This window comes from Ostrinia nubilalis, chromosome 26 (genome assembly GCF_963855985.1).
Source record: "Ostrinia nubilalis chromosome 26, ilOstNubi1.1, whole genome shotgun sequence".
In the NCBI taxonomy this organism is placed as follows: domain Eukaryota; kingdom Metazoa; phylum Arthropoda; class Insecta; order Lepidoptera; family Crambidae; genus Ostrinia; species Ostrinia nubilalis.
Genome location: NC_087113.1, coordinates 4,780,672 through 4,801,093, shown reverse-complemented (window position 1 = coordinate 4,801,093; position 20,422 = coordinate 4,780,672). Strand labels below are relative to the sequence as shown.

At 38.1% G+C, this 20,422-nt stretch overlaps 4 protein-coding genes across 5 annotated transcripts; 3 read left to right on the top strand and 1 right to left on the bottom strand.

The window, feature by feature from the left end:
* The first annotated feature begins 291 nt into the window (after positions 1-291).
* Positions 292-3,696, top strand: LOC135084505 (vacuolar protein sorting-associated protein 26B-like). The gene has a single exon (XM_063979282.1). It carries the CDS (start codon positions 461-463, stop codon positions 1,760-1,762), a length of 1,302 nt encoding a protein of 433 aa, XP_063835352.1. The 5' UTR covers positions 292-460; the 3' UTR covers positions 1,763-3,696.
* A 6,487-nt stretch (positions 3,697-10,183) lies between these two features.
* LOC135084508 (uncharacterized) lies at positions 10,184-10,475 on the top strand. Its single transcript, XM_063979285.1, has one exon. The coding sequence runs from the start codon at positions 10,275-10,277 to the stop codon at positions 10,473-10,475; it is 201 nt and encodes a 66-aa protein (XP_063835355.1). The 5' UTR covers positions 10,184-10,274.
* LOC135084504 (GPI mannosyltransferase 1) lies at positions 10,472-11,867 on the top strand. Its single transcript, XM_063979281.1, has one exon. It carries the CDS (start codon positions 10,472-10,474, stop codon positions 11,774-11,776), a length of 1,305 nt encoding a protein of 434 aa, XP_063835351.1. The 3' UTR covers positions 11,777-11,867.
* LOC135084507 (mitochondrial import inner membrane translocase subunit Tim10) lies at positions 11,860-15,796 on the bottom strand. 2 transcript variants are annotated; one of them, XM_063979284.1, is made up of 5 exons: positions 15,688-15,796; positions 15,232-15,385; positions 14,701-14,885; positions 14,059-14,216; positions 11,860-12,726 (listed from the first exon to the last, which is right to left on the bottom strand). In XM_063979284.1, the coding sequence occupies exons 3-4, from the start codon at positions 14,840-14,842 to the stop codon at positions 14,074-14,076; spliced, it is 285 nt and encodes a 94-aa protein (XP_063835354.1). In that variant the 5' UTR covers positions 14,843-14,885; positions 15,232-15,385; positions 15,688-15,796; the 3' UTR covers positions 11,860-12,726; positions 14,059-14,073. The 2 variants fall into 2 exon arrangements, with proteins under 2 accessions (XP_063835354.1, XP_063835353.1); XM_063979283.1 differs by lacking the exon at positions 11,860-12,726 and having other exon boundaries at positions 12,733-14,216; positions 15,632-15,788.
* Positions 15,797-20,422: the final 4,626 nt, after the last annotated feature.

Here is a 20,422-nt window from a genome sequence, read left to right as displayed (position 1 = left end):
AAGCTAATACAATTTTTAGCCTCATCGAATACAAATATTTAAATAACTATTTAATTTTATGTTAATTAGATGTTGCGTTTTGTTTCACAATTAATAATTGTTGCCATTATCAAAAACTCATGTACACATGACTGAAATTCAACAATTTACTTTACTTTCCAGTTAAAAATAGTATCAATAAACATTTATGTCGAAGGACCCCTGCAAAAGATTCGCTTGTGAGATCCAGAAATGCCTTGTTGGTGAGTTCTTTCACTATATTTTTATTTATGAACCTCTCGGCCGACAGCCGCCGACATTAAAATCAGTCGCCATCTTTGCTACAACCTTTCAATCGTCCCACGGATTCGCGGGCGTTTCATCGCCGTTTTTCAATGTTTTGCTCAACCAAAACGTTATTTTTCTTCTCTAAAGCCACGTAAAAACTTTTCGGTCTCTTGCGTAACAGTTCGGTGTGAAAATGAGCTTTTTCGGGTTCGGACAGACTGCGGATATCGAAATCGTTTTCGATGATGCTGACAAACGGAAGGTTGCCGAAGTGAAAACGGATGACGGTAAAAAGGAGAAGTTGTTGCTGTATTACGACGGCGAGACAGTCTCGGGGAGAGTGAACGTGACATTGAGGAAACCGGGTTCCAAACTCGAACACCAAGGAATCAAGGTCGAACTAATAGGTCAGATCGAATTGTTCTACGACAGAGGAAATCATCATGAGTTTATCTCGCTAGTCAAAGAGCTGGCACGTCCAGGTGACTTGTTGCAGCACACATCGTATCCTTTCGAGTTTTCGAACGTCGAAAAACCGTATGAAGTGTACACTGGAGCAAATGTCAGGCTAAGGTATTTCCTACGAGCGACCATCGTTCGGCGCCTCACTGACATAGTAAAAGAGGTTGATATTGCTGTCCACACACTATGCAGCTATCCCGACGTCCTCAATTCCATAAAAATGGAAGTAGGGATTGAAGACTGTCTCCACATAGAATTTGAGTACAACAAATCAAAATACCACCTCAAAGATGTGATAGTTGGTAAAATCTATTTCTTACTTGTCCGTATCAAAATCAAGCACATGGAAATATCGATAATAAAGAGAGAGACCACTGGTTCTGGGCCCAATACATTTACTGAAAATGAAACCGTTGCCAAGTATGAAATAATGGACGGTGCTCCAGTGAGAGGAGAAAGCATTCCCATAAGAGTATTCCTAGCTGGATATGATCTAACACCCACTATGAGGGACATAAACAACAAGTTTTCTGTGCGGTATTATCTGAACCTAGTGTTGATGGATACAGAGGACAGGCGTTACTTCAAGCAACAAGAAGTGACACTATGGAGGAAGAGTGATAAGTCTAGATTGCCTCTGCACAATCCGCACCACCCACAAACCCTATCTCATCCAAGCAACACAATGCCCAGGCAACTGAGTGCCTCCAGCGAAGACAACTCCACAAGAGGCATATCTCCATCTCACCCAGACAACATACTTCAAAGATCCGTTTCACCTTCCATGGCAGATGGTGACAAACACAACGGACCCTCTGAAATGGAGCAGGATACCTCTGAAGTGATAACGGAAAAATTGACCAACTCTCACATTGAAAACAATGAAGTGGAGGTACCAGTTGCAGCTGTAAAACCTATTATGACTGAAAAGCCGCAAGTTGCTGAGAAGCCCCTGATTGCTGAGAAACCACAGATAGCTGAGAAGCCAGTCCTTAGCCGACCAGAAAGTGTAGAAGCCACTCCGAGTCAATAGCCGATATGCATTTGCTCGGTGGACTTATCCGTCGCCGGCGATATAAACTGTATGTTTTCCTACTTGAAAACTATTGTATAATGGACAAAAGAAGAGCCCATATTAGTAATATAACTGAAATTGTTATGGTATGGATAACTAATTTTCATGTTGAAACAACTGCAATGGTGCAGTGAATGCAATGTTAAAATTGAGTTACTTTACTGTAAGTGTACATTGCTCTGTTCTAACGTAAAAGTTTACAAAAATATTAGAAACCATTACTAGACTTTTAAAGATGTTGATACATTCTGTGTGCAGTTAGATATAATTGAAAATATGCAATAATGTTAATAAAAAATACTTCATCAAATGAAGTCCTGTGTCATGACTGACTTCAATGTGTACATGTACACAACAATGGAGTTGTAAGTCATAAAAATGATGTTTTGGGCTTGAAGATGATTCATAAGCCAAAAGTTACTATCCAATTAAGTTTTACCAGACTGCGATAGAAACAAAATCACGAATAAAATTAAGTAACTAGCTGCTAAATAAGCACTGTGTGTACATAGATATATTTTTGTGTTTGGTTGGATAGTTTAAAAGATAAAACATTGTAGTGCCTGCCTGTTTCATTGGTCACCTTATCACTTGTTTGTGGATGTATAAATTATCTAAACAGTGGACATCGACTTTAAACTTATTATTGCTTCAAATACAAATTCAATGTCAGATAGGAGTATTTGCATAATATTATTGTTACTTTCTTGACTATTAGTAAGTCAAAATTTTTAATATTACGTCCAAAGAGTCATGAGCTTGCATTTTAGTTGAAACAATAAGACATGCACAATATTGTTGAGCAATATTATTGTTAGTCTTCGCTTTGCAGCTACGTTTTTTAATATTTTTTATTAATACATTCAAATTCAGCACACTTATCTCAGACACGAAAAACCATAGAAGATAATGTTTAGGAGTACTAATATTGGTGTTGGATAATCTCATGTGATCATTTAATACTGTAAAATATCTTATTACACTATTTTATATTCTCATATTCATTGGATGGTCAAAAGGGCTTAGCACTACAACGCCTAATATGTTATAAAAGGAAATAACTATGAATCATAATCTTGTATCTGCTTGTGTGCCATCATGTAATTGGAGAACATGCCTCAGTTACATACAAACGGTACCTACAGTTCCATTGAGTAATCAAATATTTAGGTAAATAACTGATATAGGCGCACCTTTTACTTTGTTATTTCATTATGTATTATTTAGATCGACATATCATTGTAGAAACAATGATAGTAGCATTTGTGTACCTACCATCAATTTGTTTCAATTTAGACTGTCATGTGAAGCTGGGATCAATTGGAGCTTTGTTGAGTTTGGAATATTAGGGATCGAACACTGTGAGTAATGCAACAATACACTTGAAAGTATGGACTTCACAGGTTCTCAGGCTTCCCTCAGGTACACAACGAAAGCAAAATATTTATCAATTCAACTTTCATCATAGTTGAAACAAATGAATCTATGTTGAGACTATTGTCTGTAAAAAGTATACTGAAATGTGTAATTATGGGATATAATATTAAAATATAGTGATGATTTAGTTCTAAAGAAATGCTGGCTGCGGTGTGGGTATGGTTATTTTAGAGAGTTAATACAAACTATTGAATGTTTCCGCTTTCTGTGCAATTTTGTTTAACTGACGATATGAACATACAAAAGAACCTACGTCTGCAGTCAGCCTAAAATAGTTATTAATTTATGTAAATTAGGAGAAAGTCCATGTTATATAAAACATTATTCTGTTATACCTATATCTTAAATTGTTTGATTTTAGTATCATATTGTATAAAATATCTTTTTTGTAATGAGATTAAGAGCGCATGTCGATTATATCATATTGTTAATAAAATATATGTATAAATTGCTGATATAGTTTTTTTCATTTGATTCTGCCCACTTTCCGTGTCCGTTACCATACAAATTGGCGATTTTCGTTGTAGCCTTATCAGTTGAAATGAGTCAGTCAATCAAAACGCAAAACGTTTATTTATGTCTATCCATTAAATGTGTTTAGGGAAAAGTTGTAACTGCTTTAAACGGAAATGTGAGGTCACGTTTTGCTGTAATGACCCACATAATCAGTAATTAAAACAAAAAAAAAATAGGTGTACTTAGAAATTCAAGTTTTAGATAAAATCAATATTAGATTTAGAATAACTTTAATATTAGTGACATCAAAGGTTTCCTTTGCTATACAAAATGTAGAACGCAAAATTCCATCCATACATGGTGTTTGTTACTCTTCACGCAAAAACTACTGAACGGATTTTGATGAAACCATAGTACCTATTATCACAGCTATTATTGTTTATACGTCAGAAGAATGGCAGGTTATAAATAAAACGTTTAAAAAGTGACTAAACTGAATTTCACACGGGCGATACTGCGGGCCGAAGATAGTTCATCATCATCTCAGCCATAGGACGTCCACTGCTGAACATTGGCCTCCCCCAATGTTTTCCATGTTGCCCAGTTGGTAGCGGGCGAAGCTAGTTATAAATAAAAAATAAAATAAAGCACTCCCGTATGTTTGCACTTGCATATTGATTTTTAGTTCCCCGCCCTGTCGCTCGGGCGACCCCCTCGTAATCCAGCTCTACGTTTTCGTAGAAATGCTAGTGTACCTAGGTATGTAGTTGTTACCTAGTACTTCGTTGAAGCTATCGTGCTATCACATTTTATCTGTTACGAAAATTTTACTTTGTCTAGGGGGGCAAGGCCTTAGTAGTTGTACAATACTTCCCACATGAAGAAAAGGTAGTAAGCAAGGTATCATAAAATCGGTACAATTTTACTATTTTGTTTCAAAGCAGCAGGAATAAATGTCGCTCTCGTTATGATGCTATCGTTTATTTTGGACGAAAAACAAACTCGCTACGGTTTGTTTATTAGAGGAATACGACTAGTTATTCGTGCTCAGGGTACAGGAAGATGATCTCGAATCGTTAAAAGGAATGTTTGCCTTGCCCGTTTTCACCATCAATCCCTAATTTTTAAGTGACCCCTATGGTGACAAATAACAGGAATTTTGTTGTCTTAAGAGTCACTTAAAAATTAGGGATTGATGGTGAAAACGGGCATTAGAACCTTAGTGTAACTCTAAATTTTTTCTAATTATAATCTTTTACAGTTAGGTACTAAGTTACACTATCAAGTAGCGACAATTTGCCTGAATGAGTAGGTAATATGATCTTAAGAGCTCTAGAGCAGCTAACTTACTCGTGACCGCAAGTGGTTACTAGAAAGTCGGTTAAGTATCAATGCGGTGGCGAAGCGTGCCTTAGATTGGCCCTAAGTATATCTAATTGTTTTGAGGGCAAAATAACTTAAGGATTAAGGTAGTAAGGACCTTTTAATTTAAAAATGGGCCCCTGGTCGCCTTGGAGTCCCCGTATAATTGATACGGTTTGATACGCCCCTGCCACAGATAAATTATAATACTCGTAGACGACGTAGACACAAGGATAGTCTGGTCCGGGAGCACGTAGAATTTTGTCCAATGACCCCAAGCTACCCATCCTTATCGCTCGCGCGTAATTAAGTATGTTGCGTGTGCGGGCACTCACTGCGGGCGCCCGTCCCACAGTCGCGACAGCAATATAATTACGCCCGAGCGATAAGGATGGGTAGCTTGGGGTCATTGGACAAAATTCTACGTGGTCCCGGACTAGGGTTGCCAGGTCCAAAAACACAAAAGCCGGACTCTGTGCTTCATTTGGCCGGACATTTTACCCTAAACCGTGACCGGGGGGGGGGGGGGGGTGCAATTAGTGTCAGCTCACGAGTGAGTACTGTCATACATAACATCCTGATGCGAGCGACAAAAGCCGGACAGGCCGGTCAAGACCGTAAAAAGCCAAACATGTCCGGCTAAAGCCGGACGCCCGGCAACCCTATCCCGGACCAGACTATAGGTATTTATAATACCCGTAGTATGGTCGTTGGTACTAGCCTTGTTTTGTCTGCGTCAACCCGCGTATGTTAACTTACAAATAATGTACCGGAATACCATCCGATCATCTCCTGGGTCTCTAAAATCTCTGTTTTGTTATCGGAATTGGTTCAGGGGTTTATGCGTGAAAAGGCAATAGACAGACAGACGTACACTGCAGTTCGTTCATTCACATTTAAAATAGGTTTTATTAAAAGGATATTGTTTGTATTAACGGTACGTGCAAATTGAGAATGGTTAGCACGAAGTAATTGTTCAATAGTTAAAAGGAACGACCTTCGTGATCACCTCAGAAGCTGATTGCTTATAGTCAACAATTTAATTGATTGCTTACTACATAACTAAGTATATCGCAAGTTGGACGCTTGTTTACGCATCGGGCTATTTTTCCGTTCAAAACTCTTAATAATTGAGTGGTTTGCTTTTTTAGGATACCATAATCATTTCAGCCATTTGAAAAGTTCAGGCAGGTGAACTGCTGGATCGGTGATGGCCAGCGGGCCGGGGGCGTGGGGGCGCCCCCGCCTGCATTGCACAGGCCACCACCACCGTCGGACGGGAACAACTGTGTGCTTCCAGTTGCTCCTGTCGCCCCCCGTCCTGGGGGGCTTGTAGGGCCCGCCGTGTAGGCGGGCAATCGCCGGGAGGGGCTGTGGTAGAGAAGGCTTTGTCCGGAAACCCACAGTTTCCTCCCACTTATGGCGAGTGACGGAGCACCGGGGCACAAAATATAACAGAAGACAAACTCCATACTAAACGCGCTCGAGCCACGCACACATAGACACCGCTCTAAGCAAGACTGTCTTGGACGAATGCGAGCGCGACGTGGCGCGACAGACGTTCGCCACACGTTCGCTGTGGTTCGCTTGAGTCACGCGCCGGTCAACCGCCCGTGATATTATTTTGTTTTGCGAAATTGACGAAAATGAGTGAACAGAAAAAGTCGTTGCTTAAACTCATCATTAAATACCGAATTTTCATTTTTTAAATTACCAGTTGATTCGGGGAGGTAAGTAAGTTATTTATTTGAATTTCAATTGAAATTGAAAGCCAACTCAATTATTAGGAATATCGAATTGTTTTAGAGGTTTTAGGAATTATTGGATAACTAGCTTTTGCCCGCGGCTTCACCTGCGTGAAATTTAGTTTGTCACAAATCGTCATAAATTATAGCCTATATGTTATTCAGGGTTATAAACAATAATACTGTAAAGTTACATCAAAATCCGTTCAGTAGTTTTTGCGTGAAAGAGCAACAAACATCCAGACATCCAAACTTTCGCATTTATAATATTAAGTTGGATAATAGTGTCAACCACTCAACTAAATACTACTTCCTTCTCGTGTATTTGTTTGCAAACTATTACTATAATAACGTACTAAATATAAATAAGTATACATGGATATCTGTTATTGTCTTTCTTGCATAGTATTAACTTAGATTAATAAAACCTAGATAGATAGTCAGTGCACGAAAGGTGAGGCAGTTTTTAGGGAGCCGGCACGGCTTACCCGTAAACGTCACATGAACTATCAAAGTGAAAAATTGGTAAACACGTCCGACGAATTTTAATTAATTAAAACGGTTTGTGCTGTGAAAGGGTGTCTAAAATACATCAGAAAAACAAAAGAAAGTGACCAGTGTTACATTTCATAAGTAAGTACTACGATTCGACGCGTATTTTGCTTGAATTTGGCTTTCAAAAATTAAATACGGGAATGATACCAGTAACAAGAAAATTTATTTCCCAATTGTTCGCCGTACAAATACACTTCCTTTTTTATGAAATCGAGACTTTTAAGTCGATTTATCTTATTGTTATTAGGTAGGTACTTTGAATTCAATAAATAAGTAAGTACATGATGCGTTTTGTTTTTGTTAATTATAAAATTATTAAAAACGTATTAAAAATTTCCCTACTTTCGGGAAAATCGCCTTCACTGTCTACACTCCCCAACAAAATTGACACTAATGACATAAGATTTTTGCCTCACTCTTGACGAAGCGTTTGTATGAAGACTATCCATCTAGGTTTTATTAATCTAAGAGTATTAAGAGTAACATTTTTCTATCATAACGAAATAAACGCAACACATGACAAGACAACCCTAGCGCGACGGCCGAGCGTGCGAGCGAGAGAGGTATGCAAAGCGAGGTACATACATGAGTTTACCTTCTGTTATATTTTGTGACCGGGGTCTTTTTAGTGGGTATGCCTCGTCCTTCTGACTTGGTGAGCCCCACATAACCTACCCTGTTCCCGCAGGGTAGGTATGCGATTCAACGCATTTTTTACCCGCAAAAAAAAAAAAAAAAAAAAAAAAAAAGGTGAACTGCTGGATGTAATACTCCCCTAAGAAACACCAAAAATCACGATCAAGCATCATACATCAAGAAAGAATGACAAGTCTGTAGTCTTTACTTTGCCCTTTGACTAGTAGTGAAACAAAACATTTTGCCTTCTTTGATTTGAGTTATACAGGGTGTTGATTTCAATACTCGCCATATTTAGGGAGTTGATTAAGTAGCTTATTCTGATCACGAATCAGTAAAAAAATTTAATCGAACTTTAACTTTAGTTAGTCAAAGAAAAATACCTATTTACACTACCTACTTTACGTGGCTTCCTTCAGTAGGTTATCCGACATGATAAGCAAGCGATCCGCGTAGCTCGATGGTGCCGTAGTGTAAACTTGCAGTATTGCGAGCAACAGTACAGTTGATTTCGCACGGAAAATATTCGCTAAAAATTCCACTTTCGTTTGCAAAACTTTGTTGGTGGATAATGCGTTTATTTAAATCATGATAGATCACCTAAATAAATATGGCGAGTATTGAAATCAACACCCTGTATATCGGTTTTTGGCTTTTAAGTAGTAAAATATCTGAATGAACATCTAGCAAGCTAATGCCCTTGTAACCGCCAAGTCATGAGCGAATGAAACTGAAATCATTGCGCGTAGGGATCGCCCTAGGGTTTCTGACTAAAGCCGCGCGAACGGCGAATGTCCAATTTTAGGACAATACTCGCAGCTCCTTTATATTGGCATCGGAGAACACCGTCGGGTTTAGCCTAGGCGCAGATCACCGACTTTTAGTTGGCCGATAGTTGATTCTAATTTGTATGAAGAATTGGCCGATAGCAAATCGGCGTAATGTGCACACTTTCATACAGTCCGACTCAACTATCGGCCAACTAAATGTTGGTGGTCTGCGCCTAGGCTTAGTGGGTAGGCCCCTTGGTGGTGGCCAGCAGGCTGGAGACGCGGGGGCGCCTCCTCCTGCATTGCACAGGCTACCACCGCCGTCGGACGGGGTTGGCCTCGTGGTCCCGGCTAATCCTGTCGGCCCCCCATTAAGTGGGGGCGTGTTAGGTCCCGCCGTGTAGGGCGGGACGTCCGCGGAAGGCGCCTTGGTCGTTTCTAGTACCCAAGGCGCCGACCACTATGCGGCAGAGGGAACACCCCAGGTTTTTAGTGGGTTCGAGCCCCACATAACCTACCGTCCCCCGGCGGTAGGTATGGATAGGCCATTTTCTTGGGTAAAAAAAAAAGTGGGTAGGCCCCGCCCTTCGGTCCAGAGTCCCACATAACACTGGCCATTTCCCGACGCAAAATAAAAAGTTTTTTATTTTCTGACCATTGATTTTATTGTCCACAGAGAATAACTTCCAGGAGGTGCGTTGCTCCCGAATATTCGAGGCTATGCGCCAGTGCTGCATCAAGCATAAGCCGGTGTCGCTAGTGTGCGACGGTTACGACTTGGAGCCGCGTCAGTTCGCTCCGGTCACGGATAGACCAACTTAGGTAATCATTATTTACTTCGTCATTTTTAGGGTTCCGTTCCGTAGTCCTGACAAGGAACCCTTATAGTTACGACATGTCTGTCTGCTTCTGCTTGTTTATTCATAGAAAGCTTTTGGCCTGCATCTAACCTGATGGAAAGTGATGATCAGGCTGCAGGTGGAAGCACAAAATAGAAATGAATTCTATGGAAGACAGCCTCACCCGGAATCCTTAACACATCACACAACAGAGGAACTGGCTATCTTACCTACGTTCTGAATGAGGGTAGATCGACATTGTTATCGGCCGGCGCTCCTTTAGATATTTGCACATCACACCCTAGGGACACCCTGTCAATAGACACACTTTTATAAGCTGTTGAAACTTGTACCTACTGTCGTATATTTAAGTACTTATAATAAGCGTATCTACTTAAAGTAAATATTTCCCAAATTGCTAAATTTAAATGTTTTCTTTTTTTATTCTAGAGAGATATGGACAAACATCGTCGGAGCCAACCACTAGGCAAGAGGAGTTGGATCTTCCGATACCCAAAGACTTTTCAAATCACCTTCACGCTTCTTGCCACAGGGATTTTCTTCTCGAAGCCCATTTACGACTTGCTTTTCACTGTAAGAGAAGACAACTTTGCCGAGCCTCCGACAACATTCTCCCGGAGAGCAGGCCATCTGAAAACAGACAATTGATATGGAATCTGTCTCCAAAGCGCGGGAGAGGTTCGCCAAATATCCCGTCATATTCGCCAAGTGCGCCAAGCAAGCTACTCTGTACGCCACGTGCGTTCTACACAAGGAAGACGGGCTTAAGAAGGACGACTGCGCCAAGGAGTTCCAAGAATTCAAGGGCTGCTTACAGTCTGCAGCGAAAAATTTAAAAACTAAAATATGAATATAGAAGACTTATGGCTGTGGCAGTTCGTGAATCTGCCTTTCAAGCGGCATCTTGTAATCGGCTTTGTTCTCAGGCTGGTTATGGTGTTGTACGGCGAAATCCATGACATGATCCACGAACTGCCATACACAGATGTCGACTACAAAGTCTTCACGGACGCAGCCAGACACGTCCTTGATGGAAAATCACCATACGAACGCCACACCTACCGTTACAGCCCCATAATAGCTTACCTGATGACACCTAACATCTTCGCAGGAAAGTATGTTGGAAAAATCATCTTTTCCATCTTCGACATCCTCGTAACGATCGCTGTCAAAAATTTAGTAGAACAACAGCTAGGTGCGTCAGCCAAGGGTAAAGTTTTGAAAACTTCTTTGTATTGCTCGCTAATTTGGTTGTACAACCCTCTTAGCGTAACGATATCGTCGCGAGGCAACGCAGACTCGGTGCCATGTTTTTTCATCATACTATCCTTGCTCTGCCTGCAGACTGATGTCGTAAAAGGGCTATCAAAATACGCGCTATCCGGCATTTTACTGGGCATTTCAATACATTTACGTTTATATCCTATAGCGTTCAGTTTTCCTATGTACCTTTCCCTCGGCGAATACAAGATTAATCGTCGAACCAGCATCAAAGATGGACTCCTATCGCTCGTGCCTAATATGAAGCAAATAATTCTCGCGCTGAGCTGCGTCACTACTTTGTTTTTACTCACCTATGGCATGTATCTGCTATACGGCTACGAGTTTCTCTTCGAAACCTATATCTACCACTTATTCAGAAAGGACACGAGGCACAATTTCTCCGTACTTTTCTACTATTCGTACATAACCACCGATCTGCTTTCTTTCGATATAATCAAAGCAGTGACACAAGGTTTCGAGATTATTATACTTTTCGTCCTAAGTTTGACTTTTGGTTGCGATCCAAAAACATTGTCATTCGCCTTATTCTCGCAGGCAGTGGTCATGGTGGCTTACAACAGCGTGATGACGTCACAGTACTTCATTTGGTTTCTATCGCTTCTACCTTTGGTTGTGCATAACTTTAGACTGAAGGCTTCTAAAGGTGTAATCTTGATAATGCTCTGGGTTTCCGCACAAGTGGCTTGGCTATATTACGCGTACTTACTGGAATTTAAATGTCGGGAAATATTCATTCTTATTTGGTTGAAGGGTGTCGTATTCTTTTGTGTAAATGTTTTTGTTCTGGCTAACCTTATAAAGTGTTACCAGCCGGGTTACAATTTCGGTCTTGTAGATATTAGTCAGACAAAATCAAAATACAAGTAGCACTGAGTGTATTAGACTGTAGAGTAGATTTTATAGTTATTTGAAATATTATGTGTCGTGCAATATGAAATAAAAGTGGAAAATTTTATAATATAGTTTTATTTCTAACAATTTGTTAACTACCATTCAATCACTACATTAACAAACTAAATAAATCACTCGTACTAAAAATGCATGTAAAGGCGAACAGGATTCTGTTCAAACAAGATGTCAAATAATATTCACAACAATATCGTATTTGTAAAGTAATAGGAGCTTTAGTTTTGTATTTTATTGTTCTAAGTTTATGGACAGTAACTTGCAAGGAAATTCAGTAAATACATGGATTGCATGCTGTTGAATCAAGCCGCCGAAAGATTCAAGTTTCGACTAATTAAAATTAGTAAATCAAATGATTTATCTCGCATAATTATATTTTCTTACAGCTCTGAGCAACTTGAAGAAAGTAATTATTTCAAGCCATCTTGTGAATTATTATTTATCAAGATCTGCGAACAATACTATGACGTAAATCATTACATCACAAGACTCACTATCATTGATATTGATTCAAATTGTTTACGTTCAATATCGTAACTCAATGAAAGCAAAGGTTGTTGGTAACTTTAACAACAATAATATATTTTATAAACATACAACCACACTAGAAACTGTATTTGAGTATTTCTCAAAAAAAATGTACGTAACTAAACGGTAGTAACGAAATAGTAAGGCCATAAGGCTTGTTATACATTGGCGAAATATTGTGAATGCTCTTCATTTATTCAATTCGAAATATTTGTAAGTATGATGCACCCACATACGGGGTAATATTAAGGGGTTAGAAATAAAATAAGGGAGTAATCATTCATACTATTTTAATAAAATTATTTTTGTTCCATCATGTTTATCCATTTTGAGTCGTTCTCTATAAGCTTTTTGCCTTTCGGCATTGGTTTTTGGCGGCATTCCTAAAAAAACAAAAGAAGTAATCACATAAAAACGTAATCTAAATGATTTGATTATTTTTTGCTGGTGGCACTTCTGTAAAGTAGATAGTATCCAATCCTTTTGTTATTGACGCTCTATATTTTTCGAAATAAATTAAGTAGTGAATATTACTATGCTTAGTCAGGTAATAACAGTATACACTCAGCACTATGTTGTACTTTTTCGTAACGTAACGAAATTCGTAAAAAACGTTACGAAATATTAGACAAAATGAGATCAGAAACAAGTATTTTTTTGATAAAAGCTGTTACAGCAAATATAAAAGCTTAATAAATGTTCGTACCACACGTATTACAAAAAATGGTTAAATGAAGACTTATCGTTCTATATAAAATCGCTGATTTTACTTCCTGTTACGAAAAAGTAATCCCTCAAAACACACACGTTTTCACTGATTTTCGCGATAGATTTAATGGCGGAGACGTCAGGCCAACAGCCATTCAGAGCGCAGCTATTGTTGTCCGTGTAAAAAAAAATATGGAATTGTTCAGAAACCATGGGAAAGTAGAAATAATCGTAACTAAAGAGTAAATAACGAAATAGTAAATGAGAGCGACTCATTTTGTTTTTTTGCTTTAAATTGCCAATTCATTATGACACCCCATAGAAAATCAATTTGATACAGAAACTGCGATTACTGTAGAACGATAATACAAAGAAATTTACAATAATTTAGTTACGTATCGCATTTTATGAAACAAAAACACATGAAAAAGCTAGGGTGGCAAACAGGTTTTTGTATGAAAGGTAAAAAAGGACTATTTTTAAAATATCTAAATATTTGGTAATAAGTAGGATTATAGCTATATTTCTTCGTTATCTTAAAGATTAATATTCATCCTTCAAAATTGTGTATGTGTTTTTTTTGTGTGATGATTTATAAATATAAAACTTTTGAACTGTTTCAAAGCACACTTTTTTTTTTCAAAATGTACATTTTTTTTGAGAAATACTCATTTATAAGTTAATCGAATTTATTAGGAGACAGCATTGCCGAATAATAGATTTATCAATTAATCGATTATGCCCCACCTCCCGAAATAATCGATTTTTAAATAGGACTTATGGCAAAATTAGGGCGACATATTATTTCTAAACTCTCAGAATTCTTATTTACATACAAATTTGCACAAATAGTATACGAATTTCCATTGTATTGTGCACCTTCACAAGTTAATTTAAAATATATAAAAAATATGTCACCAGTACAATATCAGGGGTATCTGAGGTACAGTTTCATTAATGAGGTACAAGTGTGGCAAGTACTCTAAATATGATTCTTTGCAAGTTACCTCCATGCACTAATATTATTTCTTTTCTGGGAGGTTCATTTTGGTGAGGTCCTCTGTGTCTCCGCCCTGGGACATGTTGGACAGCTTCTTGCCGATCCGTTCATGCACGTCCAAGTATTTTGCGACACAACGGTCAAGGCACACGGATTCGCCTTTGCCTGAAAACGAAAAGAAAATATTCAATATTTGAAAGAGCTTAGCTAGAAACACCAAAGTCAGTAAAATATTATCTTTGTAAACAATACTGGCCCTGACCCTAAAGGGGAAAAATTATTGCTTTTATTTAGGATATTAGGTATATCTATCAGCTAAATTCTCATATACTTAATATTATCAATTTACCATCAATGGGACACTTTGGGGCAATTTGAAGCTTCCTTTAGCTCACCAGAGCCAATAATGTTAAATATTTTACAGGATAATCAAGCACAGAATTAGTGTATAATTCTACATAAAACACTAAGGGCATGTGCACACCACGTATTTTAAATGCACCGACGACAAAAGCGCGTCGATAGTGCGCTTTTTTCCTGCAGAGCAGTTCGATTAGCCTGTCAGTACCGCTACAAACACGCGTGGACGTCCCGCTTATAAAACGTGCTGTGTACATGCCCTAAGAAGAAATATAGAATTGCAACCCACCTAGCTCAGGCTCATGGTACTTCACAGGTATACATTTACGATGACACGCGCTCACGAGTCGGTTGTACATGTCAGACATCATCTCGATCTCAAGCTCTTGCACAAGCTGCAGCTTCGCAGGGTCAAGCTGGGGCACCGCCATCTTGGAAGCTCAATTGGTGACGTAAAAGCTTGCGAGTCAGCACCTGTAATGTGTATGAAGAAAAGTGATCAACCAAAATATTTGCAACAACAAAAAACTTAATAGTCTGTACTGTTTGTTTTAATTGCTAAATCTCAAAGAAAAGCTGTTATTAGCTACTTTATTATTGCAAGCATCAAACTTTAAAATTTTAATAGTTTATTGCTCTCTGGTTTCTGGTGTCTTTCAATTCCCACTTGAAGCAACCCATTTTCAAGTTTAAATGTTAAAAAATTTCATTCCATTAATTCAAGACTATGAATAAATTACAATTTTTAGGATACAAATTGAGAAACAATTGAATAAGGAGTTTTTTACCTTAATATTGAACATTTTAGAATAATACTTACAATTCAAGGGAGTCACTTTCTGTAACTTTCAGGGTACTCTCCTTCGTTGGACCTTCGCATGCGTTCCCTTGCTTTCATATTCTCCAGGCGGCTGGCATTTACGTAGTTCTTGGATACCACGAACAAGGACAAACTGGATACAGTTATGGCTACCCTGAAATTAGTATATTAAATGTACATTATTTTAAATTTCATGACGGTCTCAGATTCTATAAACCTAATACCAAAATATTTATTTAGGCTGACTGGTAGGACATAAAAAATTAACCGCAAAGCAGTTACAATATTATTTAATCACTTACAAATCTTTAGTTACAAAATGTGAAAAACCATGAAAGAACATTCGACTTCAAAATAAATGAAAGTTCTATTGGTATGTATTTAAAATGATAGGGCTCACCACACAAAGGATAGAGTTAACTTTTAACAGGAATTGAAGATTATTCAAGTAATTACCACGATAGTGTTATTTTTCCAAACTTTCCAAGCGGCATACTACAAATCTCGTGAAAATATTTGAGCGATTCATAAAATTAAATTTAGAGGTTATAGAATTAGTTCTCAATTTTCCCACGTTACGTCATGAGCGGAAGTCGCTGCAATCGGGGTAATAAAAGAAAGATGGTATTCTCGGCTTTTTTGCATCGTTATAAATCAATGTAAATGGAAATTTTATAATCTGTTCACTTAATCTACTTAATAAAAGTTTGTTTCGTTGTTTGTGGTCAATTGTCAAAGTCAACGTGACAGAAAACGTGAGCAAAACAAAACAAATTCTTGAAAAAGCGCGGGAAACGTCGGGCGGTGTAGACGTCTTTCTACGGTTTTATTAATTTTTGTTATAATTAATAGCTAAATAGGATCAGTAAAGTAGTGTAGTGTATTGGTTTTAAGTGTATTATTGTATTTATTTTATAAATTGTGTACTTTTTCATCGGGCAACTGGTAAGTTGTTCTTTTCTTAATTGGTCCAATGGACGTCTCTGATGATCCTGGGGGAGGCATCCCCCAGGCTTCTAACTTTGTAACTATCTCGTCTGATAATGTAAACTTGGTAAGCGAAAGCTCTTTTGTGGATACGGACGGTTCTGAATGCAATGTTAGTAGCAAACGAAAACGAACTCATGCTCCCCGAAAACTGTGTAAACATTGCAATAAAAAAAGGAGACACCATAATAAACAAGGCGTGATAAATGAAAACGATTGTCAATGCGAAAGTTCATCGGACAAGTTACTTCTAAATTCTAAATCCGCTTTGGATTCTACTTTGAATATCAACCCTTCAGTACCAAATTCAGCTAGTGTTTCTGAAGAGAGTCCTTTACGACAACCTGTTGGTAGGCAGTCATATCTAGCGTCGGATTTGTCACCATTCATAATACACGTGCAAAAAGAGATAACTTCTCCCAATGATAATGCTACTGTACACCCTGTGTCATTTGGCCATTTTTTAAAAAAGAATTCAATCCATAATGTTATTAATGGAAGCCTGAAAAAAATTGGTAGGAATAGATTGTCTGTATCTTTCTCAACCCATGAAGCTGCCAATGGATTTTTGACTAACAAGTTATTAACTTTAAATAAGTACAAAGCATTCATCCCGGTTACCAATGTTACTCGTATGGGGGTTGTCCGAGGGGTACCCTTAGATTGGTCCGATGAGGAAATCATTGAGAACATGTCTGTTCCAATTGGATGTGGCAACATTCTGAAAGTTAGGCGTTTAAAAAGGAAAAATGTTAACAATGGTAAATCAGAATTTGTACCAATTGAAACTGTAGTTGTTACTTTTGACGGACAAGTCTTACCCAAAAGAATATTTATGTGCTTCACTTCTTTACCAGTGGAGTTGTACATATTCCCCACCATTCAATGCTTTCAGTGCTGCAGGTACGGTCATATCAAAAGTCAATGTAGGTCGACTCCTCGTTGCTTCAGGTGTGGTCAAAGTCATTCCGGGGATAACTGTTCTGTTCATGAAGATGACCTTGTGTGTTGTTTATGTTCTGGTTCGCATTTTGCTACCAGCAAAAAGTGTCCAGAGTTTCTGAGGCAGCGAAATATTAAAGAAACTATGGCAAAAGAATGTTTGACTTATGCTGAAGCAATGAAATTACACCCTCCGGCTACCAAATCTTATGCAGATGTATTAACTTCTCCACCTCCACCAAGCCCAAATAAAAGGAATATTGGATTCAGTAAAAACAACATGAGCACCAGTAGTTCATACAAAAAGACCATATTTTTAAAACCAAAAGATCCTCCCAAATTTAATAAAGGGTATGATCGGGCCAGTCATGAGGCCCTGATTAAAGATTTGAATTCTCCTTTTTCCCCATCCCAAAGTATTCTTGTAAACGATAGCAAAAATGATTCTTTGTCTGATATGTCAATTAAAGAACTGCTTATTACTCTTCTTCATTCCTTGTCCCAGTCTAATTATTTTAACTCACCGTCCAACGTTGCCCTTCCTAATAAGAATACTTCAGAAGTAATTAACTGTAATAATGGACCAGTTGTCCATAATACAGTGGAACTGCCGTAGTATTACTAACAAGAAAAGCGATTTACTGTTTTTAATTAATAAGTTTAAGTCTTCTATATTTGCTCTTCAGGAGACGTGGCTTCGGCCAGACTCCTTATTTAATGTCTCTGGATTCTCTACAGTTAGAGAAGACAGAGCTGATAATTATGGTGGTGTAGCACTGCTCATCCATGACTCTCTCTCTTTTTCTATTATCCAAATTCCTCATCACAATGCCGATTTCTCTATTGTAGCTGTTAGTATAAATAATATTACTTATGTATCTATATATATCCCTCACCCATCATCCTTAATTTATGATGAAGTAGATAATTTAATTCATAGTTTTCCTAAACCCATAATTATACTTGGGGATTTTAATGCTCAGCACCAGGCATGGGGGAGTTCTAATTCAAATTATTATGGCAGTAGAATTTTAGATTTAATTGATTCCGAAAACTTATGTATTCTTAACTCTGGCCTCCCAACAAGAAGAACTCCACCTCATGAGGGTGTGAGTGCCCCAGATATTTCTATATGTTCACCTAGTTTAGCATCATCTTTGACTTGGACTACACTTGCTTCTTCTTATGGTAGTGATCACTTCCCCATATTCATAACGTTTCCATCTGTACCTAACAAATCTACTTTTAGGCGCCCACCTCGCATGAAATTTAAATTAGGCAATGTTAACTGGCAATTGTACAAAGAGAAAGTTGAGCAAAGCATTGCTTCCCTCCCTGTAGTGGGGGAGAGGAACCAGTCGATATGTGCTGAGGCACTGGCCACCCTTCTGTTGGAGACTGCAGAAGAGGTGTTTCCAGTGAAAGGCCATCACTCCAGTAAAATCCCTTCTCCCCCATGGTGGGATAATGATTGCACAGCTGCCATTAAAAAAAGAAAAGAGGCTGAGAAAACATACAGTGAAAACACTACTGATCAGAACTATAACTTACTATCTGAAGCCATAACCAGTACTCGTAAATTGTTAAAACGTAAAAAGTGGGAAGGTTGGCGAAATTTCTGTTCTTCGATCTCTCCTAACACTCCTCCTTCAATGGTATGGACAAATATAAGAAGATTCAGATCTGCTTTCAAAAATTCCACTTCTTCTCATCTCCCAGAACAAGTAACAGAAAACTTTTTAGATAAGTTGGCCCCGCCTTTTGTACCTTTATATAACATAGTTCCTGTTACCTCACCCTCATCTTTTAGAACTGGTCTTTCAGCCCCATTTGATCTTAACGAAATAAAAGGTATTCTTTCATCTGTCAAAGATTCGTCTCCCGGTAGTGATGGCATTCCGTATTCTTTTCTCTCTCACTTAAGCGATACCAGTCTGTTATACTACTTAACCCTTATTAATTCTATCATGATTAATGGCTTTGTTCCTCCATCCTGGAAGTCTCAGGACATTATTCCAATCCTGAAGCCTAATAAACCCTCGGATGATGCCGCCTCATATAGACCTATTGCTCTCTCATCAGTTCTTATTAAAGTAGCAGAGCACTTGATTAAAAATAGGCTGGAATGGTTCATTGAGAGCAAAGGGTTATTAAGCGATACTCAATATGGGTTCAGAAAAGGCAGAAGTACCTCTGACAGTTTGGGAATTTTCACCTGTGATATCCGCTTAGCATTTTCTATGAATAAATCTCTACTTGCAGCCTTTTTAGACATAACAGCAGCTTATGATAATGTGTTATTACCTATTCTTAAAAATAAACTTATTTTGCTTAATGTTCCTATAATATTAGTAAATTTCATTATGAACATATTATCTGAGCGATTCATTAACGTTTCAAGTGGCGAATCGACAAAATCTAGATCAATCTGGCGAGGCTTACCTCAAGGATCAGTTTTAAGTCCTTTATTATTTAATATTTACTCTTATGATTTAGAATCATCTTTACATAACAAAGTTAATATTTTACAGTACGCAGACGATCTTATTATGTATATTACTGGTTCAAACATTCAAAATTTGTGTGAGTCTTTGTCTACCACTCTAAACGTTTTAAAGACATGGCTAGATAAAAATGGCTTAAGTCTGTCAGTAAATAAGAGTTCAATAGTTCTATTCTCCAGGATGCGATGTCCACCGCCTATTTCTGTGTATTATGATAATTCAGCTATACCTGTTCATAATGAGGCTAAGTTTTTAGGTTTAATCCTAGACTCTAAGTTAACCGGTTTACCTCATTTGTACTATATACTAGCTAGGTGTGAAAAACTTTTGAATATCTTAAGATGCTTATCGGGAGTTTGGTGGGGTGCACATCCTTATAGTCTGAAACTTGTGTATAACGCTATTATCCGAAGTGTTCTAGATTATGGGTCTTTCTTTTTGGAACCTTGTAGCATTGTGGGTTTGCGCAAACTTGACACTGTTCAATCTAAAGCCCTTCGTATTGTCACTGGTGCAATGCGGTCTAGTCCTAATAATGCGGTCCAAATTGAATGTGTTGAGCCTCCCCTTAGTCTTCGAAGGCAATTTTTAAGTGATAAATATCTATTTCGTGCATTACAATTTCTTAATCATCCTCTCTATTCTAAGTTGCAAGATTTGTCGGAATATGTAGACTCTGTACCTTATTGGACTCTTAAAACCCCACCGTGCCTTGTCATAAGCTTTCGTAAATATATTTCTTTACAAGCTCCTAGCCA

Coding starts and splice junctions, on each gene's coding strand:
- LOC135084507 (XM_063979284.1), bottom strand. CDS start 14,842: ATGGCGGTGCCCCAGCTTGACCCTGCGAAGCTGCAGCTTGTGCAAGAG. Junction 14,217..14,700: donor GTACCATGAGCCTGAGCTAG/GTGGGTTGCAAT, acceptor TTTCGTTTTCAG/GCAAAGGCGAATCCGTGTGC.
- LOC135084505 (XM_063979282.1), top strand. CDS start 461: ATGAGCTTTTTCGGGTTCGGACAGACTGCGGATATCGAAATCGTTTTC.
- LOC135084508 (XM_063979285.1), top strand. CDS start 10,275: ATGGAATCTGTCTCCAAAGCGCGGGAGAGGTTCGCCAAATATCCCGTC.
- LOC135084504 (XM_063979281.1), top strand. CDS start 10,472: ATGAATATAGAAGACTTATGGCTGTGGCAGTTCGTGAATCTGCCTTTC.